Here is a 13,389-nt window from a genome sequence, read left to right on the forward strand (position 1 = left end):
TTATTACAAACCACTTTTAAGACCAACCAGTCATCTAAAACATAAAACACCACAGGTACACACTTACAGTACCTTGCTAAAGTTATCACATTTTTATTATAATTTTTTAAAATTGAATTTTTATTAGACTTTGACATTACATAGTATTTTGTCTAAACAAAAAATTACAATGAAGTCCATTTGAATCCCACTTTCTAACACAATAAAATGTGAAGAAATCCAAGGGGTTTGAACACTTTTGCAAGGCATACATAAGCCTACACATTGTAGATGACACACTGTCTAGTAGCCTGATCAGCAGCCTTGTAGTCAGTTTTCTACCTTGTGGAAAAAGAAGAGACCAAACAACACAGGGGTTCTGGGTTACTCTGGTTCTCTTGATGTTTGATCAGATGCCCGTGGTGCTATTTTTTACATTCACCACATGTTGACTTCTCACGTAGTGGGCTAGTTCTTGTTGACGCGTTTCTATAAAGATTCCCCATTCTTTTTGCTGGTACTGAGACTCATAGACATTACATTACTATTGAACTAAGGCATCATTCAAAATGAGGGGTGTTGTAGCTATGCTGGTGCTGATGTTCTATCTGTCTGGGGCCTGGGCTGAGGGAGAGAGTAAAGGAGGGATGGATCAGATTGACCAGAACATTCTATTCACTACCATAGATGCTGTCTGGGATGAGCTGAATCACCTGAGACTCATGCTGAACAACACGAAGAAACGAGTAGAGAAGTTGGAGAATAAGAACACAGGTACTGTAGTAATGCACATATAGACAGAGAAAGAAAGAACAAAGGTAGCCTCACGTAATAATACACGTAATGAAACCTGCGAAAGTAAGTAGTGCTTGCTTAACTCTCATTCTGTATTGATTGATAAGTTTGGACATTTATGTTGGTGCCATTTCTGTCCTGGGGGGACAGGGTGGTCAAGCTGAAGACAGAGAACACAGATAATCATCGTTAGATGTCATTTCTTAAATGGATTTAGATAATAATTCACTCAATAGAAAAGTCAGCTGCTGAAATGGATCATGCACAGGCTACAGTATATCTTTATCATTAAAGCTCAAGCAGCAGAACTGACAGACCTAGACGACAGACAGAGTGCCAATGTGATACTGACGTTCCATTTACAGATCTAGAACGAAGGTGATAACAAAATGCTAATTTGACAAAATGCGATTTAGTTCATTAGCTCAATCAAAAATGTACAGCTGTGGATTTTGCTGGACATGTTATGGTAATGTACAAGACACATTTCCTTATGATTTCAGCCCAGAGTTACCACAAAGGGATTGCTTAGCACAGGGGTTCCCATCTTTCTTTAAAGGTAGACTTCATAAGACCTACTGTGCCTCAGATGAGCATAGTTTCAGGGAGAAATAAACAAAGCTTTGTTTTAGCTGCATCTCAGCTATATATTTTCATGCTATTTCAGTCCTGGAGGCCAGAGTGACAGCCAGTGAGAGCCAGGTGGTGGAACTGAAGAAAGAGAATGCAGGTAATAAGGAGACTACTATGAATAAACATGATGTAGCACCTTTTTTTTTTTGCATATGAGATGTATGATTCTGTAAGTGAAGTTGTGAACTTGTCATTTTAAAAAGCTCTATGTCACATTGCTGGTCTCCTCACTCTCTTCCAATTCACCAGTGGATACAGTTACTACTAGAAGTTGTTGATCCATCTTCAGTTTTCTCATACCACAACCATTAAACTCTGTAACTGTTTTAAAAATCACCATTGGTCTTAAAGTGAAATCCCTGAGCGGTTTCCTTTTTTAATCTTTTTTTTTAAACCTGTATTTAACTCTGCAAGTCAGTTAAGAACAAATTCTTATTTACAATGACGGCCTACACCGGAATGAGTCCATGCAATTTATTATGCGATTTGTGAAGCACATTTTGACTCCTGAACTTATTTAAGCATGCCATAACAAAGGGGTTGAATACTTATTGACTCAAGACATTTCAGCTTTACATTTTTTATTAATTAAAAACCTTTTCTACAAACAAAATTCCACTTTGACATTATGCGGTATTGTGTGTAGGTCAGCGACACAATATCTCAATTTAATAAATGTTTAATTCAGGCTATGACACAACAAAATGTGGAATAAGTAAAGGGGTGTGAATACTTTCTTTAGACACTATATATACACACCTATTTCAATATTTATTTGACTTTCTTTACTTTCAGCCCCATGGGGAAGGGGTGGTATGGGGAGGGTTTTCTATGGTCGCCAGGGTGGGCGGTGGGTGACTGACGAGCAACCCTTGTTGCTAGGGGGGTGGGAGGCCCACTTCTTTTTTATTTTCCTGTTTATACTGAATTTACTATTTATTGTTAAACTCTGTATGTATTTCTTACAATTTTTTGTTGCTGTTGAGTGGCAGGTTACAAGGTTTTATAAACGTATACTTTTGAAATGGATAATGTACCTGTAATCCCCCCCAACAATAAATAAATAACAAACAATTCTAATTTGGTCGGTCACAAAAAAACAGTAATGGTCGATATGTTCAGCAATGTTTATTTTCATGCTACTTCAGCCCTGGAGGCCAGAATGACAGCCAGTGAGAGCCAGGTGGACGAAGTGAAGAAAGAGAATGCAGGTAAAGCACTAATATAAACTTCACCCTCATGTATTCTGACAGTAAATAACACTTACAACTAATAAAGCATTCTACATTTTCCAACTGTCTGATCTTAGTCTTGGAGGCCAGAGTGACAGCCAGTGAGAGTCGGGTGGCGGAACTGAAGAAAGAGAATGCAGGTACAGTAAGATAAGCGATTTGGTGCAAACGTGTGTTTTTCTATTAATTTTCCGTTGATTACTTTCATACTACTTCAGCCCTGGAGGCCAGATTGACAGCCAGTGAGAGCCAGCTGAAGGATCTGAAGGGGAAGAATGCAGGTGACTAAAATGTTTTACTTGTAAGAACTACTACATACTGTGTATTCCTCACCTGAACATGATTCAGCTCATTTCAGGATATGAAAAGCAATGTGATGTAACAAAGCTACATCAGGGTTTATTGTTTTTATCATTAAAAAAATGATAGACCTGGAGGCCAGAGTGACAACCAGTGAGAACCAGGTGGAAGACTTGAAGAAAGAGATTGCAGGTGAACGAGATGTTTTAAAAAAGATATATTGAGTTAACTTTCTCAATAGAAACAACAACATATTGAATATTGCCTATTACATAAGGATGTTACATATTGTCTACTATGTTTATATGATTCCAGGCCAAGCAGCACTAATGTTATCCTTGGGAAGCCGACTAACAGCCCTTCAGAGCCAGATGGCAGAACTGAAGAAAGAGAATGCAGGTAATAATTAATTGTGTTCTGATGAACTATTGAGTTAATAGTTTGCTCAATAGAAGAAAAAAATAATCACCGTTCTGGATAATGCCTTTTGCCTCTTTACTAGATTTCTATAATTCCAGATCAAGCAGCACAGCTGTCAGCCCTGGAGAACATAGTGACAGCCAGTGAGAGCCAGGTGGCAGAGCTGATGGCCAAAAATGCAGGTGACTAAAATGTTTTACTTATCAGAGCTAATGCATGTACGCTTCACCTGCACATGATTCAGCTAATGTTAGGATGTAATCAAGCAAAGCGACATTACAAAGCTACATCACAGTTGATTGTTTTCTTGTATGCCATATTTTCTAGCCCTGGAGGCCAGAGTGACAGTCAGTGAGAGTCATGTGGCAGAACTGAAGGGAAAGAACGCAGGTGACTATTTATCTTTACTTATAAGAACTACCACATATTAGGTCTCACTTTAACATGATTCCGTTTATTTCAGGATATTATAAAGCTACATCTTGGTTTAACCTTTTATATCATACATTTTGTTCCTGCATAAACTATTTTCTAGCCCTGGAGGCCAGAGTGACAGCCAGTGAGAGACAGGTGGAGGAGCTGGAGAAAGAGAATGCAGGTAATGATTACATGTGAATTGAAAATAATTCAGTTAATAATTAATTGCCTAGAAAGATTAACAACTTTGGATATTGACTCATATGATTAAAGACCAAGCAGCACAACTGTTATCCTTGGGAAGCAGAGTGACAACCCTTCAGAGCCAGGTGGCAGAACTGAAGAAAGAGAATGCAGGTGACTCAAATGTTTCACTTATAAGAAGGACTACATGTATTCATCACCTGCACATAATAAGATTCCGCTCATTTCAAGATATGAAAAACCAAAGTGATGTAACAAAGCTACATAATTTTCAAAATAAATGATTTTCTTGCATAAATGATCTCCTAGCCCTGGAGGCCAGAGTAACAGCCAGTGAGAACCAGGTGGCAGAACTGATGGGAAAGAATACAGGTGGCATTTCTTTTTTTTTTAACGTATAAGTGCTACTACATGTGTGCCTCACCTGAACATGATTCAGCTAATGTTAGGACGTGATAAAGCAAAGCAATGTAACAAAGCTACATCACAGTTGATTGTTTTCTTGTATGCATTATTTTCTAGCCCTGGAGGCCAGAGTGACAGTCAGTGAGAGTCATGTGGCAGAACTGAAGGCGAAGAACGCAGGTGACGCTATACACTATATATACAAAAGTATGTGGACACCCCTTCAAATTAGTGGATTTGGCTATTTCAGCCGCACCGTTGCTGACAGGTGTATAAAATCGAGCACACCGCCATGCAATCTCCATAGACAAACATTGGCAGTAGAATGGCCTTACTGATGAACTCACTGACTTTCAATGTGGCACCGTCATAGGATGCCACCTTTCCAACAAGAAAGTTTGTCAAATTTGTGCCCTGCTAGAGCTGCCCCGGGCAACTGTAAGTTCTGTTATTGTGAAGTGGAAACGTCTAGGAGCAACAACGGTTCAGCTGCCAAGTGGTAGGCCATACAAGCTCACAGAATGGGGCCGCTTAGTGCTGAAGCATGTAGCGTATAAAAATCATCTGTCCTTGGTTGCAGCACTCACTACTGAGTTCCAAACTGCCTCTGGAAGCAACGCCAGCACAGGAACTGTTAGTCGGGAGCTTCATGAAATGGGTTTCCGTGGCCAAACAGCTGCACACAAGCCTAAGATCACCATGCACAGTGCCAAGCGTTGGCTGGAGGGGTGTAAAGCTCGCCACCATTGGACTCTGGAGCAGTGGAAACATGTTCTCTCGACAAATGAATCACGCTTCACCATCTGGCAGTCCAACGGACGAATCTGGGTTTGGCGGATGCCAGGAGTATGCTACCTGCCCCAATGAATAATGTCGACTGTACAGTTTGGTGGAAGAGGTATAATGGTCTGGGGCAGTTTTTCATGGTTCGAGCTAGATCTAGTGAAATTAAATCTTAACGCTACATCATACAATTACATTCTAGATGATTCTGTGCTTCCAACTTTGTGACAACAGTTTGGGGAAGGCCCTTTCCTGTTTCAGCATGACAATGCCCATGTGCCCAAAGCAAGGTCCAAACAGAAATATTTTTTCGAGATCGGTGTGGAAGAACTTGACTGGCCTGCACAGAGCCCTGACCTCAACCCATCGAACACCTTCAGGATGAATTGGAACGCCGACTGTGAGCCAGGCCTAATCACCCAATGTCATTGCCCGACCTCACTAATGCTCTTGCTGCTGAATGGAAGCAAGTCCCTGCAGCAATGCTCTAACATCTAGTGGAAAGCCTTCCCAGAAGAGTGGAGGCTGTTATAGCAGTAAAGGGTGGAACAACTCCATATTAATGCCCATGATTTTGGAATGAGATGTTCAATGAGCAGGTGTCCACATACCTTTGGCAATGTAGTGCATCTTTACTTATAAGAACTACCACATATAGGTCTCAATTTAACATGATTCAGCTTATTTCAGGATATGATAAGGCTACATCTTGGTTTAACATTTTTTAAATCATAAATTATGACAAAACAAACTATTTTCTAGCCCTGGAGGCCAGAGTGACAGCCAGTGAGAGACAGGTGGAGGAGCTGGAGAAAGAGAATGCAGGTAATGATTACATGTGAATTGAAAATAATTCAGTTAATAATTAATTGCCTAGAAAGATGAACAACTTTGGATATTGACTCATATGATTCAAGACCAAGTAGCTGAACTGTTATCCTTGGGGAGCAGAGTGACAACCCTTCAGAGCCAGGTGGCAGAACTGAAGAAACACAATGCAGGTAACAAGAAGTGTTTTGAAAAACTATTGAGTTAATAATTTACTCAATAGAAAAAAGCACAGCTCTGGATATTGTTTATTGCCTCTCTACAATGTTTATATAATTTCAGCCCAAGCAGTAGAACTGTCAGACTTGAAAAACAGATTGACAACCAGTGAGAGTCAGGTAGCTGAACTGAAGAAAGTAAATGCAGGTAAGATATATTGTGCAAAAGTGTGTGTTTAATAACCATTTTTACTGTTAATTATTTTTATACTATTTCAGCCCTGGACACCAGATTGACAGCCAGCGAAAGGCAGGTGGCAGAACTGAAGAAAGAGAATGCAGGTGACTCAAATGTTTCACTTCTAAGAAGGACTACATGTATTCATCACCTGCACATAATAACCTTCAGCTCATTTCAAGATATTAAAAAAACAAAGCGATGTAACAAAACTACATCATGGCTTATCATTGTCATCATAAATGATGTTCTTGCATAAATGATCTTTTAGCCCTGGAGGCCAGAGTGACAGTCAGTGAGAGTCATGTGGCCGAACTGGAGAAAAATAATGCAGGTAATGATGATCAGCAATTAGCTATGACAAATATTTAGTCAAATAAGTCACTGGAAACATGAACATTTCTGGAAATTCACTTGTGTTAGCCTTGAGGACCAGAGTGACAGCCAATGAGAGCAAGCTGGAGGAACTGAAGAAAGAGAATGCAGGTAATAATGAACTTAGAAAAAATAAATCATTTGTTCAATAGAAGAAAGAGGAAAAATCACAGCTCTGGATATTGTCTATTGCCTCTCTAAAATATTTATATAATTTCAGCCCAAGCAGCAGAACTGTCAGACTTGAAGAACAGAGTGACAACCAGTGAGAGCCAGGTGGCAGAGTTGAAGAACAGAGTGACAACCAGTGAGAGCCAGGTGGCAGAGTTGAAGAACAGAGTGACAACCAGTGAGAGCCAGGTGGCAGAGTTGAAGAACAGAGTGACAACCAGTGAGAGCCAGGTGGCAGAGTTGAAGAACAGAGTGACAACCAGTGAGAGCCAGGTGGCAGAGTTGAAGAAAGAGAATGCAGGTAATGAGTAGTACATTTTTTAAGAAGATGATGAACACCTCTGGATATTGACATGATTCCAACCCAAGGAGCAGAACTGTTAGCCTTGGGGTCAGAGTGACAACCAGTGAGAGGCAAGTAGCGGAGTTGGAGAAAGAGAACACATGTAACTATGCTGCACTAATAAGAGCTTGGCTACAATCACTCTCCTGGACCGCTGACTGATCTAATTGATCTAATCAGGATGTATCTAAGCACAGCAATGACAACAAAGCTACCTCAGAGTATGAGTTTATTAAGATATTATTCTCTTGCTATTTTAGCCCTGGAGGCAAGATTGAGTGTCGCAGAGAGCCAGGTGGAGGAACTGAGGCTAGGTAAGAACAGATCAATTCAATCAAACCCACAGTATAGTATGAAATGAATACATTTTAGACATTACGGTGGACTTGATCAAATTCATTCTCATGTATTCGCAGACAGAAGACAGGTGGCCTTTTCTGTTGGTTTGACGGACTCAGGATATGTGGGACCCTTTCAAACTGAGATCACTCTGGTCTATGAAAAAATCTTCACCAACATCGGCAACGGTTACGACACAAACTCTGGTACAGCTTACGCCGACAATACTACAGATGAAACTTACACCGTAACAATACTACAGGTTCACCCACACAGCAATACATCTACAACTCAGAGAAAGGTATAAACATAAACACACAATCTCCATGCTCACGTGTCCACCACAGGAGGCTGCTGAGGGGAGGACGGCTCATAACATTGTCTGGAATGGCGTGAATGGAATGGTATGTGTTTGATGTGTTCGATACCATTCACTTTAGTCCGTTCCAGTCATTACTATGAGCCTGTCCTACCCAATTAAGGTGCCACTGGACGCCTGTGGTGCCCACAGGGGCCAGCTACTGGCACAGACCCCAACCACTAACAGGCTGCTACAGTGCCTAAGAGAGACGGATAGTGCTGATCTCTCCCTGTTTCCCCTCTGATACAGGTATGTTCTCAGCACCAGTGAGAGGAGTCTACTACTTCACATTCACCTCCATGGGTCGAGAGCCTGGACAGAAAATGGGTGTTTACTTGGTCAAAAATGGAGAGCAAATGATATACAACGTCCAGGACAACTTCCATGGTGGTTATGAGTACATGACAGGCGCCGTGGCTCTGGAGCTAGAGAAAGATGACCTGGTGTACTTAAGGCTTCCTAAGGGCTGGGGGCTGTATGATGACAACTACAACCACATTGTCTTTACTGGCATCCTGCTCTTCACCACCAACCCTGCTATTGGCCGACTCCACTAGTCCCTCTCCATCCTCCTACAGTCTTCAATAAACATGGAATGAGTGACTTTGTCCTGTCATCATTAAAGCACATTCCTCAGTAATCATCACAAACATAAGCCAGACGGTAGATGACACCCCATTACCCTATTTTATTATGAGAAGAACTGAGCTACATCAATGTTAGATTGGGTCAGCACACTTTGATCTACCTGGGCTGTAACTTCACAAAAGCATTTATGCCATTGTTTCTAAAACATTGAAGACCAATACAGGTTAATAAATATAGAACATCAGTGCATGAGTACAGGGTCGTGTCCAGTCTCCGCAGGAGGTGTGGTTGTGTTACCTGTAGGCCCAGGGGGTTGAGGCTGGTGTTGCTCCGGCAGCTGATTGGTCCGTCTGTTAGAACCTCCAGAGCGTAGAGCAGGTGTTCGTCACGGAAACGAGAGGGCCAGCCCACCTGGAGCTCCGCCTCCCGGATACTACTGGGACCTGAGTTATGGAGCTGAGAGAGTAAGAGGGGAAAAGAGAGGAGAGAGAGAGATGAGAGGAAGAGAGGAGTAGAGAGAGGAGATGGAGAGAGAGAGAGTGAGAGCGAGAGAGTATGAGAACACCAATCCACTCAGCTTAGCCCCTTTCCACACACTCATTAATTCTGAAGGTGATGATGGTGAGTCACCCAAACAGGACATGGTCTCAGTGCTCCAGGAAGGAATTCTCGGAGAGAGAAACTCTGGCCGACCTAACTATAACCAGCTGGACAGACTGCAGGACAGGAGCACTGCAGCCCCAAACCCTGTAGACATCCAGCAGATGTCCCCCTTCACTGCCTCTTCAACAACACACACATACACACACAAACGTATGTCTGATCCCCCTCTTATTCCCCCCATCTCTTCCTTTATGACAGTAATTACCACTGTTCAGGAGGCCTTTGATCAGACAGCAGCCAGTACTTACAGGTCTACTGCTTTTACTGTGTGTGTATGTACCTCGTAGATGTGTGTGACCTGGGGTCCTACGTCATCCTCTTTGACCGGATTCTCTTTGGGCTCCCAATGCGGAAACGGAAGAACCACCTGAGAGGGATGACACACCCTGGAAAGGGAGAGAGAGAGAGAGAGGCAGAGAGAGAGAGATGGGAGAGAGAAAGAAAGAAAGAAAAAGAGGAGTGATAGAGAAAGAAAGAGAAGAGAAGAGAGAGAGTATGAGAACAAATGATATGGAGAACAAATGATTTACAACGTCCAGGACAACTTAGGGGGTGAACACCAAGCCACTCGCCACTCCGCTGCCAAACACAACTTACCCAATGCCGGTTGGACCTTAAACTCCCGCCCTCCAGTCCCCAGTCCCCAACACCCACAGCCCCCCCCACAGATCACTGTCTGTTTGTGTGTACAACATCCGTAGACCCAGCCAAGTCACTCTGGGGTCCAGGCTTTGAAGTGTGTGTGTGTGTGTGGGGGGGGAATAGTAAAACAAGGAACATTCGGACAAGTGGGGACTGACAAGGAAAAAGGCTATTTTAGGCTTGGGAGTTAAAGGTTACAATTAGCATTAGGGGTTAGGCTTAAGGTTTAGTTTTAGGGTTAGGGGTTAAGCTTAGCGTTAAGGTTGGGGTTAGGTTAACGGTTAGGGAAAATAGGAGTTTGAGTGGGAATCAATGTTTTGTTCCCCACAAGGATAGTAAATCAAACATGTGTGTGTGTGTGTGTGTGTGTGTATGCAAGCGCATGTGTGTATGTGTGTGCAGGCATGTGTGTGTGTGTGTGTGTGTGTGTGTGTGTGTGTGTGTGTGTGTGTGTGTGTGTGTGTGTGTGTGTGTGTGTGATAGTAGTAGCATAGTAGCACTAGCACTGGCTGTGCATGATTAGCATACACAGACTAACATACACATAGATGATTAACATACACAGACTAACATACACATAGATGATTAACATACACAGACTAACATACACATAGATGATTAGCATACACAGACTAACATACACATAGATGATTAACATACACAGACTAACATACACAGATGATTAATATACACAGACTAACATACACATAGATGATTAACATACACAGACTAACATACACATAGATGATTAGCATACACAGACTAACATACACATAGATGATTAACATACACAGACTAACATACACATAGATGATTAATATACACAACATACACATAGATGATTAACTAACAGACTAACATACATAGATGATTAATATAACATACAGATGATTAACTAACAGACTAACATACATAGATGATTAACATACACAGACTAACATACACATAGATGATTAACATACACAGACTAACATACACATAGATGATTAACATACACAGACTAACATACACATAGATGATTAACATACACAGACTAACATACACATAGATGATTACCATACACAGACTAACATACACATAGATGATTAACATATAACATACACATAGATGATTAACCATACACAGACTAACATACACATAGATACACATAATGATACACAGACTAACATACACATAGATGATTACCATACACTAACATACACATAGACTAACATACACATAGATGATTAATATACACAGACTAACATACACATAGATGATTAACATACACAGACTAACATACACATAGATGATTAACATACACAGACTAACATACACATAGATGATTAACATACACAGACTAACATACACATAGATGATTAACATACACAGACTAACATACACATAGATGATTAACATACACAGACTTAATAGATGATTAACATAACATACACATGATTACTAACATACACATAGATGATTAACATACACAGACTAACATACACATGATTAGATGAACCACACTGAACATACACAGACTAACATACACAATTAGAAATACAGCAAACTAGATGATTAACATATGAACCACACTGTCTCAAACCTACATGGCATGAGACAAAGAGATACACTGTATGACAACAGAGTGCATCAAACAGAGCAAAGATATTCTACTGTCACAGGGTTAGCGAAAAGATCAACCAGAACAGAGATGTGTCACTCACCCCCTCAGGTCTAGCTGAGCTCTGGCAGAGATGGAGAGAGACAGACTGACTGGGTTGCTCTTGGAGCTGTCTTTGTTTGAACTGGAAGATAAGAGGCACACGAGTCAGTAAAGATGTTTGGATGTAATGTCTGCACCATGGCGATGTATGCTGGCGATGTATGGTGGCAATGTATGGTGTGTGTGTGCATGCGCGCGTGTGTGAGTAAATTAGTGAGTGACCATGTGTTTGTGACGAGGTGAACAGTCAATGTTTTGTCTCGTCTGTTTTCCTCCGGTCATCTGTCTCGACGCTCTTTGTTTGGGAAAGCCACAGAAATACTCCGAATTCTGACAGAGGTTCCTTTTTACAGTTATGTGTGTCACAGCTCTTCAGCAGTGTGTGTGTGTGTGTGTGTGTGTGTGTGTGTGTGTGTGTGTGTGTGTGTCTGTCACCTGTGGATCTGTAGGTCAAAGTCAATGTGAGGACCGGCATCATCCAGCCTTTGGACAGCAAACCTTAAACCTACAGATACCTGGAGACAGAGACAGTGAGACCGAGAGAGAGGGACAGAGAGACAAAGGGGGAGGGACAGAGACAGAGAGTCAGAGAGAGAGGGACAGAGACAGAGAGTCAGAGAGAGAGGGACAGAGACAGAGAGTCAGAGTCAGAGGGACAGAGGGACAAAGGGAGAGGGACAGAGAGACAAAGAGAGAGGGACAGAGAGTCAGAGAGAAAGGGACAGAGGGACAAAGGGAGAGGGACAGAGAGACAAAGAGAGAGAGACAGAGAGTCAGAGAGAGAGGGACAGAGGGACAAAGGGAGAGGGACAGAGATAGAGAGTCAGAGAGAGAGGGACAGAGGGACAAAGGGGGAGGGACAGAGACAGAGTCAGAGAGAGACGAATCAAAGTCTATGTCAGTGACATCTGTAAGTGTTCAGTTAAAGCGAGCAGCCTTCTAACCCCATGTAGGGTTTCCCTTTGTGAAAACTAACCAGAACCTGGCCATGGTGTGTGTATCTGGGTTACGTATCTGTATTGTGTGTGTGTGTCTCATTTGGAGGATCAGTACAGATCTGTGGGCTGAGACAGACCAGATCCTTTCCCCTCTAGACCCCAGTTAAACCCTCCTCTACCCTTGCTTAACTCACACCACGTGGAGGGCTTAGTTCATAACCATGAGTATGATAATGGCTTCTTGTGTTTGTGTAATAATGTTCTCATGAACAACATGTTAGACACTAGTCAATGCCGGAAACTCTTAAAACACTCGCTAAAACTACAAGGGAGAAGCCTGAGGGTGGAAACTCATTAGGACTCCAAAGTCAGAGACTTTATTGCACATCAGAGAGAGAATCAGAACAACTCAACAGAGACGACGAAAGACCAAATGGGTCTAAATCACTGAGGTCCCCAGGCTGAGAGAAAGAGAGAGAGACAGACAAAGTGACCCAAATATATCTCTCTCCCCAAATCTGGAAAACATTTATTTCCTGTCACTTCTCTCCCATATTCTGAACAGCCCCACCACCACTGTAAAACTGTCTAACCTGGATGTACTGTAGAACCCACCATAGTACAGAGACAGCGTTTGTCAAGTAAATGATCTAATGCATCGACCAATAAACGACTGAGGCTCTGTGACTGTTCTCACATTCCTTGATGTAAGAGCAGGGATTGATGCTGTCGACCAAACTAACAGACAGGTATCAATTTATTTTTCTGCCCAGTGAGACCTCTGATTGCTCCAAGGCTATATATGGTGTTCCACAGGGCTCTGTGGAGGGGCCGTTTCTGTTCACATTATACATGCTGATCGTCTGGCAGACGTG

At 42.0% G+C, this 13,389-nt stretch overlaps 2 protein-coding genes across 27 annotated transcripts in view; one reads left to right on the forward strand and one right to left on the reverse strand.

Moving 5' to 3' along the window:
* Positions 1-13,389, reverse strand: part of LOC112222541 (integrin alpha-8) — a 50,869-nt gene that overhangs the window by 8,402 nt on the left and 29,078 nt on the right. For 2 of the 3 annotated variants that reach the window (XR_006079716.1, XM_042304679.1), the window contains exons 22-25: positions 12,012-12,091; positions 11,578-11,658; positions 9,513-9,618; positions 8,867-9,025 (exon numbers count right to left, since the gene is read on the reverse strand). Coding sequence is in view for 2 of the 3 variants with exons in the window: in XM_042304679.1 (XP_042160613.1) it covers positions 8,867-9,025; positions 9,513-9,618; positions 11,578-11,658; positions 12,012-12,091 (426 nt within the window). In the remaining variant the exon portion in view is untranslated. Of the gene's footprint in view, positions 1-804; positions 935-8,866; positions 9,026-9,512; positions 9,619-11,577; positions 11,659-12,011; positions 12,092-13,389 lie in introns of those variants that run through there. The other variant, XM_042304680.1, reaches the window with a different exon arrangement.
* On the forward strand, positions 470-8,581 carry LOC112222826 (girdin). Of its 24 annotated transcripts, XM_042304682.1 has the most exons (24): positions 473-753; positions 1,442-1,504; positions 2,556-2,618; positions 2,717-2,779; positions 2,858-2,920; positions 3,069-3,131; positions 3,255-3,338; positions 3,458-3,541; positions 3,687-3,749; positions 3,895-3,957; positions 4,050-4,133; positions 4,290-4,352; positions 4,503-4,565; positions 5,931-5,993; positions 6,086-6,169; positions 6,279-6,362; positions 6,434-6,496; positions 6,664-6,726; positions 6,816-6,878; positions 6,988-7,010; positions 7,053-7,239; positions 7,542-7,595; positions 7,698-7,826; positions 8,231-8,581. In XM_042304682.1, the coding sequence occupies exons 1-24, from the start codon at positions 549-551 to the stop codon at positions 8,536-8,538; spliced, it is 2,145 nt and encodes a 714-aa protein (XP_042160616.1). In that variant the 5' UTR covers positions 473-548; the 3' UTR covers positions 8,539-8,581. The 24 variants fall into 24 exon arrangements, with proteins under 24 accessions (XP_042160635.1, XP_042160616.1, XP_042160636.1 ...); XM_042304681.1 differs by having other exon boundaries at positions 474-753; positions 6,988-7,239; XM_042304688.1 differs by lacking the exon at positions 6,279-6,362 and having other exon boundaries at positions 474-753; positions 6,988-7,239.

The sequence above is a fragment of the Oncorhynchus tshawytscha genome, linkage group LG23 (assembly GCF_018296145.1).
Source record: "Oncorhynchus tshawytscha isolate Ot180627B linkage group LG23, Otsh_v2.0, whole genome shotgun sequence".
Lineage (NCBI taxonomy): Eukaryota > Metazoa > Chordata > Actinopteri > Salmoniformes > Salmonidae > Oncorhynchus > Oncorhynchus tshawytscha.